We start from the raw sequence: 13,562 nt of genomic DNA on the forward strand, positions 1-13,562 counted from the left end.
CTGGCCGTTGGCCTCGAGGTACTCTATTCAGGCTTCTCTATTTCAATTTAATATAGCTAACTCCATGTTCATTAATAACCAATTACGAATCTCTCACACATTTAATTAGCCATAATACACATGTGAGATGCAGGTGGTCAGGTTATAACCCTTCCGGTAGCGAGAAGGGTCCTAGAGTGCAGATGTGGAGGCTGAGGATATCATCGCCGCTGTCATCATCAATCATATCCAGCTCGACGTCATCGTCCTCTGCATCACCCAACAATCCGTCCCCAACCCCAAGCGGTGCAGCGCATTGTAAAGAGGTCGGCAGAAATTCCGCTGTTCCGACCTCGTTGCCTATGCTGCCATTGAGATCAACAGCAAAAGAAGGGGAGGCGACAGGTTGGACCGGTGGCTCGTACACAGGGACGGACGAAGAAGCAACGGCATGTCTGGAACTAGAACCGGCTGCCGTGGCTAAAGTGGTGGTATTCCGGTTCGAACCCCCTGAGTTGGATACCACATCAACCAACTTTGCCAACAATTCTGGTGTCCTCACCTCCGGAAACTGTCGGCGACAATGAAACATGACTTGCAAGTCCTCATCACTCCCGATCGTGAAACAATCATACTTCACAGTTTCCTGGAGCACCGTGACTGAAATGCGATAGAAAAACTTCTTAACCCGCTTCGCACCTTCCAGACCAAGTTTCATCAGTACAGACCTAACGAGGTCATCATAGCTCGTCGTAGGCCTCACGATAATACAAAGAGGATCCTTATAAGTAAACTTCACACCGGATCGAGTTTTCCTCTTTATGGATCCTCTGTGGTGAACCAACACTACAAAACTCTCGTCACTGGCCATCTTAGACCCTCTAATGAGAGCAACTCACGTTTACAACCATATATATACAGGTCTGTTTCTCACTAAATCGAACCAGCCTAGCTCGAAATATGGTATGTGTAATTCGAACCAACCTGGTTCAAATTACTTTGGGCACCTAATCCTTGTATAATTCGAACTAATGTGGTTCGAATTATGTGTGTTTCTAGTTCGAACCATCTTGGTTCGAATTATAGTGAATTTTTCGTTACTAATTCGAACTGCATTGGTTCGATTTATTTGTAAGTGTAGTTCGAACCAGCCTGGTTCGAATTATATATAAATATGCTTTGGCTTATTAGTGAAACGGTTTTCATTTTGGCTGATATACGTAAATAATCTTTAATGGTGGCTTATTAGCGTTTTTTACCCCTAAAATTATTCATTACAATTAATCGAAAACATTAGGAATAAAATTGATTGAAATTAAACGTTAGGGATATTTTTAAAAACAATCGCAAACGATAAAAACAAAAAATATACTTTATCTTTTAAATATTTATATTTTAGTGCCGTATTAAAATTGAATGCGTCTAACTCATTTAATAATTAACTCATAAAATAAGGATTTTTTACACATAATAAATTAAACACAATACAGAACATATATTTGATTGAGAATTTGAGATAGGATTCGTAACAGTATCGAATCATAATTTTGAAGTTTGTAAAAATTTATTAAAAAAATTTAGCTTACATCAAATTTTGTCCAATAAAAAATATAGATACTTTTTATTTCAATCTTTATTAATTTTTTCTTTAAATTTGTATTGTAAATTTAAAAATAATATATTTTAGTCTTCCATTATTAATGTTTTTGGAAATGATACGTCCACATAAAAAATAGTCATTAAATCAGCTATTATATATTTATATATAAATATATGTAGATTGTAGACCACGTTTATAGTGACTATGTTTCTTGTACCTATTGGTGGCTAGAAATTGATCAACCAATGAAGAGATGACATGTGGTGTTACTTAGTGTTGTGGTTATCATAGATGATAGAATATAATCAGATCGTCCAATATAAAAGTTTCGTTCTCAAAATCCAGCAACACAATGAACAATGAAAAAAGAAATTTACTCTGACAACCAGCGCAAACCCCTCACTGACGTTCCAATCTTCAACTAATCACTACTCAGCCACAACCTCAACCTTCGATGACGTTGCCATATTGCAGACACAAGTTGTAGACCCGCCATTGAATTTTAACCCTCGAGTTGGCCATGAACTCAAAGCTCTATGACGCTGCGAAGTTGCAGACAGAAACTCCAGACTGGCGATCGCATCTTCAACTTCCATACCTTCACGAACTCAACCTTGCCTCCGAACTACCACAGTCGTGCCTTCATAAAACTCTCATTTCAACTTCTATAATTTACATCTTCAGTATTTCTATCAAAATTTTAAGAGAAAATTATGCTCCCCTTGCGAAATGCTAAAATAACACTCTCTTCCATCTATTTTATAAATGTACATTCTCTTCCCTTTTAACTTTTAAAAAACTTTCTCTTTAATCTATTTTAAACTTTTTGTGTTAACTAATGTTAATTTTATCTATTTTTTAAGAAAAAATAAATTATTTTTTTAAATACTCATTAGTAAAAATTTTATTTTTATTATTAAATCTTAATTATCAAAATATCTTTTAATAAATTATTTTTTTATTAATTAAATTGTATTTTTTTTTTAAAATTAATAATTATATAATTTTTTTCTAAAATATCCTTCAATAATTTTTTAATTATTAAATTATAATTTTATCTAAATTTTTGTTAACAATTATTTTATATTTTACTATTAATTTTTCGATATCTAGATATATTATTTTATCATTAAATAAAAAATTTTAATAAAATTATTTTTCAATATTAATATATATTAATTATTATATATATTAACAGTGGTAAGATTTTCTTATTTAATGTTAAAATAATATATATTGATATCAAAAAATTAATAGTAAAATATAAAAATATTTGTTAACAAAAATTTTGGTAAAATCACAATTTAATAATTAAAAAATTATTGAAGGGTAGGTATCTTAGAAAAAAATAATTTAATTATTAATTTTTTTAAAAGTATTTTAATAAAAATACAATTTAATCAATAAAAAAATAATTTATTAAAAGAATATTTTGATAAGCAAAATTTAATGATAAAAAATAAAATTTTTGTTAATGGATATTTTTTCAAAAAATTATTTATTTTTTTTTTAAAAATGGATAAAGTTAATATTAGTTAACACAAAAATTTAAAATAGATTAAAGAGAATGTTTTTTAAAAGTTAGAAGGGAGGAGAATGTACATTTATAAAATAGAGAGAAGAGGTAAGTGTTATTTTAATATCTCACATAAGAAGAGAGTAGAATTTTCTCAAATTTTAATTTTGTTCAAATTAATGTTTCATTAGTATATTGTTTATTTTTTCTGTTTGCCAATGTTCAGTAAAAGCATAAACTTTATCCAGTTTGATAAATCGCAACATAAACGGGTCATAATTACAGTCAACACTCAAAATATTATATATGCCACGTTCGTAGTCATCTTAGCCACCAGAGACTATACTATATATGTATGGTGTAATTTATTTTTATTATATATTTTATATTTTAACATATATTTTATATAAATAATTAGTTTAATAATTAATTTGTAGTATATATATATAGCATACTTGTAATTTTTTTTTATTAACTATTGACATAACAAATTAAATATTAAGGTGTCATGAACACAAATTTATTTACAATATACACCAAAGTATTCCTTATATCAAGATAGAGGAGAAAATGTACAATAATGACACGTTGCTCAGTCTTTGTCTAACTAGCTAGGGCTATATTTCCTGAACTATATCACTAGTATACTCTCTTGTAGCCAGAGGCTTTCAGAAGTCCATTATTGCCTAACCCCACTTGTCTACTTGAATCAATTGATCAATATAAGCTCTTTTAATAAATCCTTAAATAAGGGTACAACTTATACACTACAAAAATTTCTTTTGACCTGTAATTTTGTCTCCACGATTGTGAAGAAGCAGTTGGAATATTAGCAGTAATAAAATGTTTATAAAGTACTTAACTCTCGTAAGGAAAGTAGATATAGAAGCACAAAAGCCTTTCAAGTAAGTTTCTCCGTACTAACAAGTAAGTAAGTAACAACTAAATACTGACCGTTCTCTTGATCATGAGTCCCTTTTAAGGTTCCATAACCAGCCATTGTTATATATTTTTGTACCACCAATTGTAAACTTGAAACAGCTATAGCTTAGTATTACTAAAAATGTTTAATAGTCTTTTTTATATTTCACCATTTATAGTTGTGAAAGAAAATATGGTTTTCTTGAGATACCCAAGCTCGTTGAGAAGAAACTAGAAACAGCGTTTTCTGAAGCAACCAAACAACCACTCATGGAGGGGAAAAACTTACGAAAAGAAAGAAAAGCAAAAAGCCTTTAACAATATGGGCTACGCCTGTTGAGAAACAAACAAATTAAGGATGCTTTCCCAGCAATACCAAAAACAAAAAGGATGCTTTCCCGGTGTCACAAATAATGTCATCCCGTGGTTTGGACTAGTAGAGTAGTACTTGTATTATATTTGTTGTACTATCTTGTATGTTTGAAAGAGAATTTTTTTTCCATGTATTCCTCAATCCGTTAGCTTAAAAATTTGTTCCGGCCCAGCCCAACACACTAGGGGTTGGAGTCGGGCCTTCGCCCAACCCGTTGGGTTACTGAGGTCCAGCCAGGAAGAGATCCGGACTACACCCCTTTTTGCGTGAATCTGGACAGCTGTAAAGAAAGCTTTCAGAAAAGAGGGTCTGCTCGCGTGGGATCCACAATAGTACAGACTATATAAGGGGAGGGCCCTACCCCTCCCTCAAGTACGTCACTCACACTAAACCTAATTGCTACCTCTTGTGCGGATTCTAACTTGAGCGTCGGATTCCTTTTTGCAGGTGGCCCCACCGTCTCCAACTCTCGAATGCTCGGAAGAACCTCATTTCCAGGGAACGAATCAATCCAGCTCCCAACACCCGCTACTCTAGTATCAGCACCACCAACCCATTCAGGACCCAGTCCACCAAACAAAATTAATCCAAACATATTTATTATTATTTATATTATTGAAAATTATTTTTAATTTAATAAATAAAATACTATTTTGATCCTCAACGTTTGGTCAAATTCTAATTTAATATGTAACGTTTCAAACGTTATATTTTAGTCCCAAAAAATTTCAAATGAATTCAATGTTATTCTACCATTAAATTTGACTCAAATAATTAACAAAAAAAAAATATATTAGTGATCAATGATAGGTAAATTTTATTAAATAATAAAATCAAATGTTATATTAGCTCTTAAATATATTAATTGTTTGTGTCAAATTTAACTATATGTAGAACAATATTAAATCTATTTAAAATTTTTTAAAATTAAAATAAAATATTTAAAAATTAAAACTTTAAGAATCAAATTAGGATATAGTCCAAACGTTGAAAACCAAATACTTTATCCTAATTTAATTTACTAAATATAATGTTACAATTTAAAAAAAATATCTTTTAAAAATTAACTTTTATAAATTATTTTTAAATATTAAAAATTTTACAAAATCAAGCCTTAATTTGATGTATTATACGAGGCAGCTCCTTCACTTTTTTTTTTTTAAATAAAATAGACAAAAAAAAAGTTTACTTATGGAACCTTAAACAAATTGAATTTATGCTTATGGGTCAGGTTTTTGACTTTTTGAGACAGGTCATGAGAAACATTGGCAAAAAAAAATGTTTTTATTTTTTTTAAAAATACGAAAAAAAATTAAACGGCCACCTTTTTAATTTGTCATTTTCTCGAGTTAATCTAATTCAACTGATTCAATCCAAAATTTAAATAGATATAATTTTAGAGACAAAAATTTACTTATTAAAATGAACCTAATTTTATTCTATTTTAACAATCCTATTAATTAGTTAAAATACAATATAATATTATTTTTCGTACAACCAAAAAAAACTAATTATTTTTCAACTAAATATAAGTCAATTTTTTTAAATTAATTTTTTTATCTTTATATTCATCATATCCGATCCCTTCTTAACTCTTCATCTTTTTCCTCTCTCAACACTATTTCATTTCTTCGACTGTCGCCATTGACCATTACTGCTTGCTAGTCATCTGTTGTCAATATCTCATGTTCCTGTAAATTATTCTATATCCTAGATCCTATTTTTAAATTCTGAACCTCAAAAAAAAAAACTTTAAAAAATAATTTTATAATAAAAATTGATTAATTAAAAATTGGTTGCCAATAAATACCTCTCTACTTTATACAAGAGTAGTTTATTTGTTTGTCAGTTGAAAGTTTAAGTCATTTGAATAATGATTTAAAAAAAGCAGAGCTTAGTTATACTTCTCTCCGTGTATATACAAGAGTAGCACATATATGATACCTGTCCCAAAATAATTACCAGGAGATTTTCTTTAAATTGAGCATCCCATTTTGCTCTTTTGGTGCTTCCGGGATTTGTTAGTTACAACTTACTACATACAAAGTGTTTCTTTGAAGGCGTCTGTTATGATATCTGAAAATTTAGTGTCTAATTGTAAAAAAAAAAAGTTAAATATTTAGTATTTAATTTAAAAATATAAAAATTAATAAAATTTAGATATTTAAAATTTATTGTAAAAGATAAATTTTAAAAAAATTCAACACCAAATAATAAGCACGCTGACGATGAGTCATGCAGATCACAATAGTTTTAATTAATTAAGGTGTCAGTTTGATAATGATACTTAGCAGAAAAACACATCATATCATATCAATGGCAGATCTTATTCTTTACTCTTATTTATTTGACCAACTTTTTTAGGTTGATTATTTATTTATTTTTTGCATAACATCTTTAATTTGATATCAATAACGCCAATTTGATTGGTTCAATATATACAGAAAAAGTATACCGTAATATCGTTTTTTTTTTTTAACAATATAAACAATAAATTCAAGAAAAAAAAGTTAATTTTAATTTCAAAAATCAAAATTTGAATTAATTAAGTTTAATCATAATTTTAAATACTTTTTAATTTTACTGCATTTGCTTTCTCACAATTTTATGTCACCGTATCGCGATTTCAGTGTTCTCGCAATTGTTGTCTCATTATTTATTTTTTATTAACTAAGTCGAATATTCATTTTACTATATATACATATACAGATAATTTTTTTTTATTCTAAAATAAATATTTATTTAGGTATACTATTAGTATTTTATTTGATTTGCTTGATTCTACATGCGTACATATTCTGCAAAATATTCATTTTACTATGTATACACATGATTCTTTTCACAAAGATGTAGATATTTATTTGGATCATAAAATTTGGGTGAACCAAAAAAATTAAAACCCTAAAGAAGTGGAGAAGACACGACGTAGCGACGTCGAAGCAAGGACAAAAGTGCAGCGTTGGAGCAACGGCGACCTTTGGCTCGATGACGATGTGACATTACTTAGTGGGCTTCAAAATGGACAGAGCAACGATGTATGAAAAATGGGAAAAAGACACGACTGCATGGTAATGACACAGCGGCAATGGTGAAGCGTCCGAGCAACAAGAGAACTGCGATTCTCCTCAACGGGTTAGCGAGAAGAGCAGCGACGACACAATCTCTTAGTTAAGTATGGAGAATTTATGTCATTTGAGTTATTACTCATTGACAAAGTAAAATGAATGTTTAGTGGACCTAAAACGTATCGCATTGTTCTTATCTCCTGTTGTCTGTATCCAAGACAATTCTTTGCCAAACTAAGATCGGAACAATTAATACAAGTTGACGTTAATTATGTGCAACAATGCTTCAAATCTTGTCCATAATTGGATATAAATTCGATAAGGACGAGATTATGTGGGGGATACAAATAGATATGACGAATATAAATCAGATACTACAGTATTGGAATATCTCAGACACGTGAAAATACCAAATAAATAGAAAAAAATTAGAAAAATAAATTGAATAATGTCAGGGACCAAAGTGCTAATACTACAGGGTCTACAGCATATGACAGGAGAGAAGTGTTGCAGATTTGAAGACAAAAACAGAATCTTTGGCCCCACGAATTGTCAATTACACCTAAGATTCCTGTTCCATATTTTTGACATGGGATTAAAGTTTTGCCCCAAAGAGATTCCCCCCCTCCTAATTGAGAAAAATCTTTTTGTTATTGTTATCAATATTATTACATGGTTACATCAACAATGCACATTTTTTTAGATGCTTGAATTCTCCTAGAAGTTACAAGGGCTTTTGCAGAAATAACAAAGCAGAATATATGTTACCCTCTAAGACCTAAATTACCATTACAAACCAAAAACTAATAGACTTCATCATGAACTATCCTAAGATAAAAAGACAGGAATATTAAGAGATACAAATATGTTTAGAAAAAAGAAAAAAATAGGTATAGAAACATACTGATTTTAGGCCACAGTTTTTTGCTAATTATTTTCCATCTCAGCGTCTTTGTATTTTATATCATAAGATAGTTATCAATTCAGCTGCACATAATTGGTGTCCCTTTTTATTTTCAGGTAGCTGTTTTATTGGTAGACCAGAACTTACTAAGCATTCTTTTTGGTTGAGTAGGAAGAGCACAAATGGCCTTAAATCTAGAGTTTCTCCCAATTTCATCATCATTGGCCAAGTCATTTTCATCCAAGTCATCTTCATAATCCTCAGCTAGCTTCATCCTCAGAGTTGTTGAAGACTTTGATTTTGGTGACTTGAAGCCAGAAACACACCAATTATCCTCACCACCGTGAATGCTTGTGGTAGAGCTTAAGGTTGGTGCTGCATGCTTTGAATTTGAAGGGTCAATTCCATGTGCTGCTAGTAAGGCCTTGATGTTGCCCGGCAAGTCGACCGAGGTGACTTTGGCACTGCAGCCGCCGGCTGCAGCTGCTCTGGCTTGCTCAAAGAAGAGAACTTGGACAACAACCCTTAGAGGGAGTAGTTCATTCTGTGCTGCATGCATGCACGCTTCCATGGATAGTTTCTTGCAGTCGAGGATTCGACATATCCTCTTCCGTTCGCTCTTGTTGAGTTCTGGATGAGCCTGCATGTTTCATCAGATCATAGTAATGTAAATAAGGCGTTATCCAAAACCAGAAATATGAAAAAGGTTGATAACTTCGCGTAATTGAAATTCCTAAAGTTTGAAGTCCCGAAAAACCTAATCAAGCACATGTTACTCGAAAAATATATTTCGTATGCAAATTCACTTGAACATATTAAGACGTTGTTATTATAAGTAAAATTAAAACAACGTTCAAAAGAATTTGTGCTTCAAGTATATTTTGAATAGAACGAAAATGTTTAATAACAAAAAAAAATTAGTCAAAAATAATCATAACTTATTTTATTTAATATTTATTAATTATTGTGATAATGAACGAGAATTAAATAAAACAAATTCTAGCTATTTTTTATTTCCATAACTTTCTCTTACGGGAATAGAAAGTTATGGGAGCCAATATTACAGCATTAATGTTACTGCCAACATTAAGGCTGTAAGAATATCAAAAACTTAATTGAAAGAAACTTCAAAAATCCAAATTCAATAAAAACTCATCTTTAGCGAATTTCATACCGAACTTATTTGAGAGCTTGCTACAGTATTAATTGAAATTGATTGTCATAATATTAGTTCCTTAGCGTTAAAGCCATTCTTTTAAATACTATAGTCATGTTTAATTGTTTTTTTAGCGTTAAATAGCTTGGAGGTAAAATCGGTAGAATTATACCATTTAGAAATTGATTCACTAATGGTAAAAATTCTTTCCATGGAAAATGGGAATTGAGGAAGTGTCACAAATCAAATCAATCATGTTATGTACTAAAACAACATTCATCCCCTTTAGCTTCTGTCTATCGATTGGACATATTACTGGCATTGTAGCAACATGATGTAAATCTGAGGTGCAAATTTTTTGTTCATGTTTTTTAGCCAAATGAAGCCAGAAATACCTGAATGTGTACATCAGAGTCAGAAGAACGTGTACACATTATTATTCAGGCTGAATTTTTGGTGGGTCAGATTACACCTAACAGCCAATAAATGCTGAATAAGACAAGATTTTAAGGTCAAGATAATTGGTTATCCACTAATTCTGTCCCACATCATAAAATTTGAAAGGAAATCTCAAACAGTTAGCCGCTGTGTATTTTATTTTATTTACCAATTTCTGTATTACTTTAGAACCATAGTAGAAATTAAAATGCAGTAATTTGTAAAAAGGAAGAAAAATAATTCCAATATTTACCTTGAGATAAATGTCAATAGCTCTGTAGAGATCATCATGGTCAGTTCTTGCAAAATCTGGAATCATTTCAGCAAGGGAAATGAATTTTGATAAAGGAACATTCACATCCTTTGAAACTTCCTGAAGGTACCTATCAACAAGCTTTGCAACCTTAAGTTTTGAGCTGTGAGATGCTGAAGAAGACCTCCTACTCTCTTGAAACTCGCAGTTAATGTTCTCGGCAGAACGCGACCGCCTCCGTTCGAAGGAGAGCCGGGACCTCGGAGGACTAGTCGAAGGACTCTGCCCTTGTGACATAAACTGCTCCAATATTGTAATCACCAAATCAACATCATAGAGTGTGTCATTTGTGTAGGACAGTGAAGGTATTAATAGATCATTCGACGTTGCTTCTTCCAACTGAAGTGCTACTCTTTTCGCTAATTCAATCTTGGAGGAAGACGAAGCGTTCAGAATATTCGAAGCCTTCAATAGCTTCGAAACAAAGCTACAAGAAACCGCTCCTTTCTCCGCCGGAATCAAGCTCACTATTGCCTCCAAAAGGAGCCTGTGCTTCGAGGTTAATTCGCTTGATGAGTCAGAGCTAGAGCCGGAATCAGAGTCTGAAACCATAGTCTGTTTCTTTACATAATGAAAACTCTTGGTGACATTTGGCAACCATCTTGATGCATAGACTTTCAATGCATCACCGATGAGATTCGACGGAATCTTTTCACCGCCGCCGGATTTAATCGCTATCATCGTCCTCCAGTAAAGGTCTATGCTCAATTCAGCTAAATCCTCAGCCCACCATCCCTTACTAGAAGCGCAAGAAAAATCATCTTCCTTCACAATCCTTTTGGAATGACTATTCGAGATACTCACTTTTTCAGGATGGCTCAACACCTTGGAGGCTATCGCCTCGATGCATCTTCGAGTAATTCCCAAATCTTCGGACCACAATGACAGAGCCTTTGTGGTCTGAAGCGCCACGATGGAGTCCTTCCATCCGCGGAGGATGCAGGAGTTGAAGAAGATGTCAAGCTTGTGGATCAAGTTACCTTTCTCAACTTCCTCTGTCATCTGAAGATACTCGGAGGCGCACCTTGTGGCTACAATGTTGTAAGGGCTTAGAGTTATGGTGATTCCATAGCAGAACTTTGCACATAGCTCAAATGCTTCAACGCCGCCGGGGAAATCGGCTAGCTGAACTATTTGGTGCTGAGATGAAGAATCAACGGACTCTGAGCATAGCTTTTGAAGCCGCAAACATTTGGACAGTAATGGAAACTGTAACACCCTCAACAAAAAATATTTCAACTTCGAATTGGAAAAAAAAAGTCATATCATATTTTTAGATTTATGAACGAAGTATATGTATACCTTGTGAAGAAGATATCTACTTCCTTTAACTTGAATTATGAGGTCACTGGAAACTTCAGAGGAAACTGACCTGAGAACAAAAATAATAAGGAACTACAGTTAGAGACATGATATTCCGAAGAGAGAGAGAAAGAAAGAAGCAAGAAATTTTGATGCTTTGTACCTAACTGCTTCTGAAGTGTAGAAAGTATCAGGACGAGAACCTAGTTTCATGAACTTCATGGTTGGCACAGTTTTTCCTCCTTCGTAATTAGCCTCCAAAATATTGTGCTAGCATAGTTCAGTGATTCACTCAGCTGAATAACTTCACTACAAGAAGACTGAAGGGATTTTCTTTCTTTTATTATTTATTTTGCAGTAATAGATTTTCCCGCTAAGCAAGATCAAAGTACTAAAGTAGTAGATATTGGATACTGAACCGACAATCCTCACACAGGGTGTCAGAGACTCACAGGCCTTTGAATAAACTTCACGAACTCTCAAAAATAATAATAAAAAAACAAGAAGAAGAAGCAAAAAAAAATTATATATATAGCAATATAAAGTGGAAAGAAATTCAAGACAATTATTAAAAAATATTGAGGGTGTAAAGTGTGATTTCTAATCTTTTATTGTTTTCTCTCTTATATTTATTTTTGATCCAACTTATAAATTAATGGTAGAAATCACACTTTACTCCTTCTTGTTAAAAAAATTGACAGGATTCATTTCCGACCACGAGGGAAGGAAAAATCAAGAGGTTATTGTTTTATGATGCACGGACACTGACACGACACGACATGTGATACGACGACACGTGAATTTTAAAATCTTACATGACACGGAGACACACATATATATAAAATATAAAGTATTTTTTAAAAAATCGTAATGATATTTTGATATTTTATTGATATTAAAATATAAATTAAATTTTTTATTATTTTTAATGTCTTATTTTAATTATATAAATTATTTAAAATATTTTTTATTTTAATAAATAATAATATATACTATATCTAAATTTATTTTAAAAATATATGTTAAGAATAAGACTGGACACGCTAACACGTAATGGTATTTAGGTGTATACAAATGTAAAAAAAAAATTTATTTTTTATTAAGATACGATTAGATATAGCAGACACGCGTGTCAAATGAATGTCAGTGAATGTCATATTCGAAATGTGTCTAATACACAAATACAGTAATTCAGTAAAATTTCCGTACTTCATAAGTTATGGACTTATGGTTATGTTTGTCAGTTTGTGCGAGGAAGAGAAAAAAAACTGTAGAATGATATTAAATGTACGTTAAAATTAATTATTAAAATTATTTATTAATATAATATTTACATAAAATATAAAATATATATTAAAAATAAATTAAATATTTATATATAAATATATAATTAATTTTAATTATTAATTTTTAGTATATAAATAATATTTTTGATAATTATATAATACAAAGAGCTAGGAATATTGATTACGATGGAGCAAATATTTTTTGGTCAATTGAAAAAGAAACGAATAAGATGGAATTCACAATCATAAACGGAATATGTCCTTTCTTAATTCAGTCAAATAGTGTTATTAACTTATTATGTCCCCAAATTAATAAAATGATTGCTATAGTGTTTAAAACATAATATTTAATTTATTACAAATATTAATATTAATATTTAATATTTAAAATTTATTAAAAAATAAATTAAACAAAAATTAAGTATCATAAAATTAGCTAATTGATAAATTACTTTTGACATTATTAAGCAAAAAGACAATACTAATAAAAGTGCAATCTCATAAAACTTCAACTTAAATTTTGAGTAATTAATGAATAATTAGTTAATAAATTAATTATTATTTAAAAAAATAAAAAAATTAAATTTTATAGTTTGAAAAAATAAAAATAATTAAAATAAAAATTTATAATATTAATTTTAAAGATTTTGGCCTAAAATTAGGTCAATAGATCGAATCAGTCAAACCGGATCCAAAGTCCAATATATAT

General features: G+C 30.9%; 1 protein-coding gene across 2 annotated transcripts; it reads right to left on the reverse strand.

The window, feature by feature from the left end:
- Positions 1-7,188: 7,188 nt before the first annotated feature.
- On the reverse strand, positions 7,189-12,130 carry LOC107642260 (BTB/POZ domain-containing protein At1g67900-like). 2 transcript variants are annotated; one of them, XM_088489028.1, is made up of 5 exons: positions 11,731-12,130; positions 11,568-11,637; positions 10,206-11,474; positions 8,480-8,998; positions 7,189-7,626 (listed from the first exon to the last, which is right to left on the reverse strand). In XM_088489028.1, exons 1-5 carry the CDS (start codon positions 11,787-11,789, stop codon positions 7,618-7,620), a joined length of 1,926 nt encoding a protein of 641 aa, XP_088345154.1. In that variant the 5' UTR covers positions 11,790-12,130; the 3' UTR covers positions 7,189-7,617. The 2 variants fall into 2 exon arrangements, with proteins under 2 accessions (XP_088345154.1, XP_016201036.1); XM_016345550.3 differs by lacking the exon at positions 7,189-7,626 and having other exon boundaries at positions 8,056-8,998.
- Between the last annotated feature and the right edge of the window lie 1,432 nt (positions 12,131-13,562).

The sequence above is a fragment of the Arachis ipaensis genome, chromosome B5 (genome assembly GCF_059453495.1).
Source record: "Arachis ipaensis isolate K30076 ecotype BB chromosome B5, ASM5945349v1, whole genome shotgun sequence".
NCBI classification, from domain to species: Eukaryota; Viridiplantae; Streptophyta; class Magnoliopsida; order Fabales; family Fabaceae; genus Arachis; species Arachis ipaensis.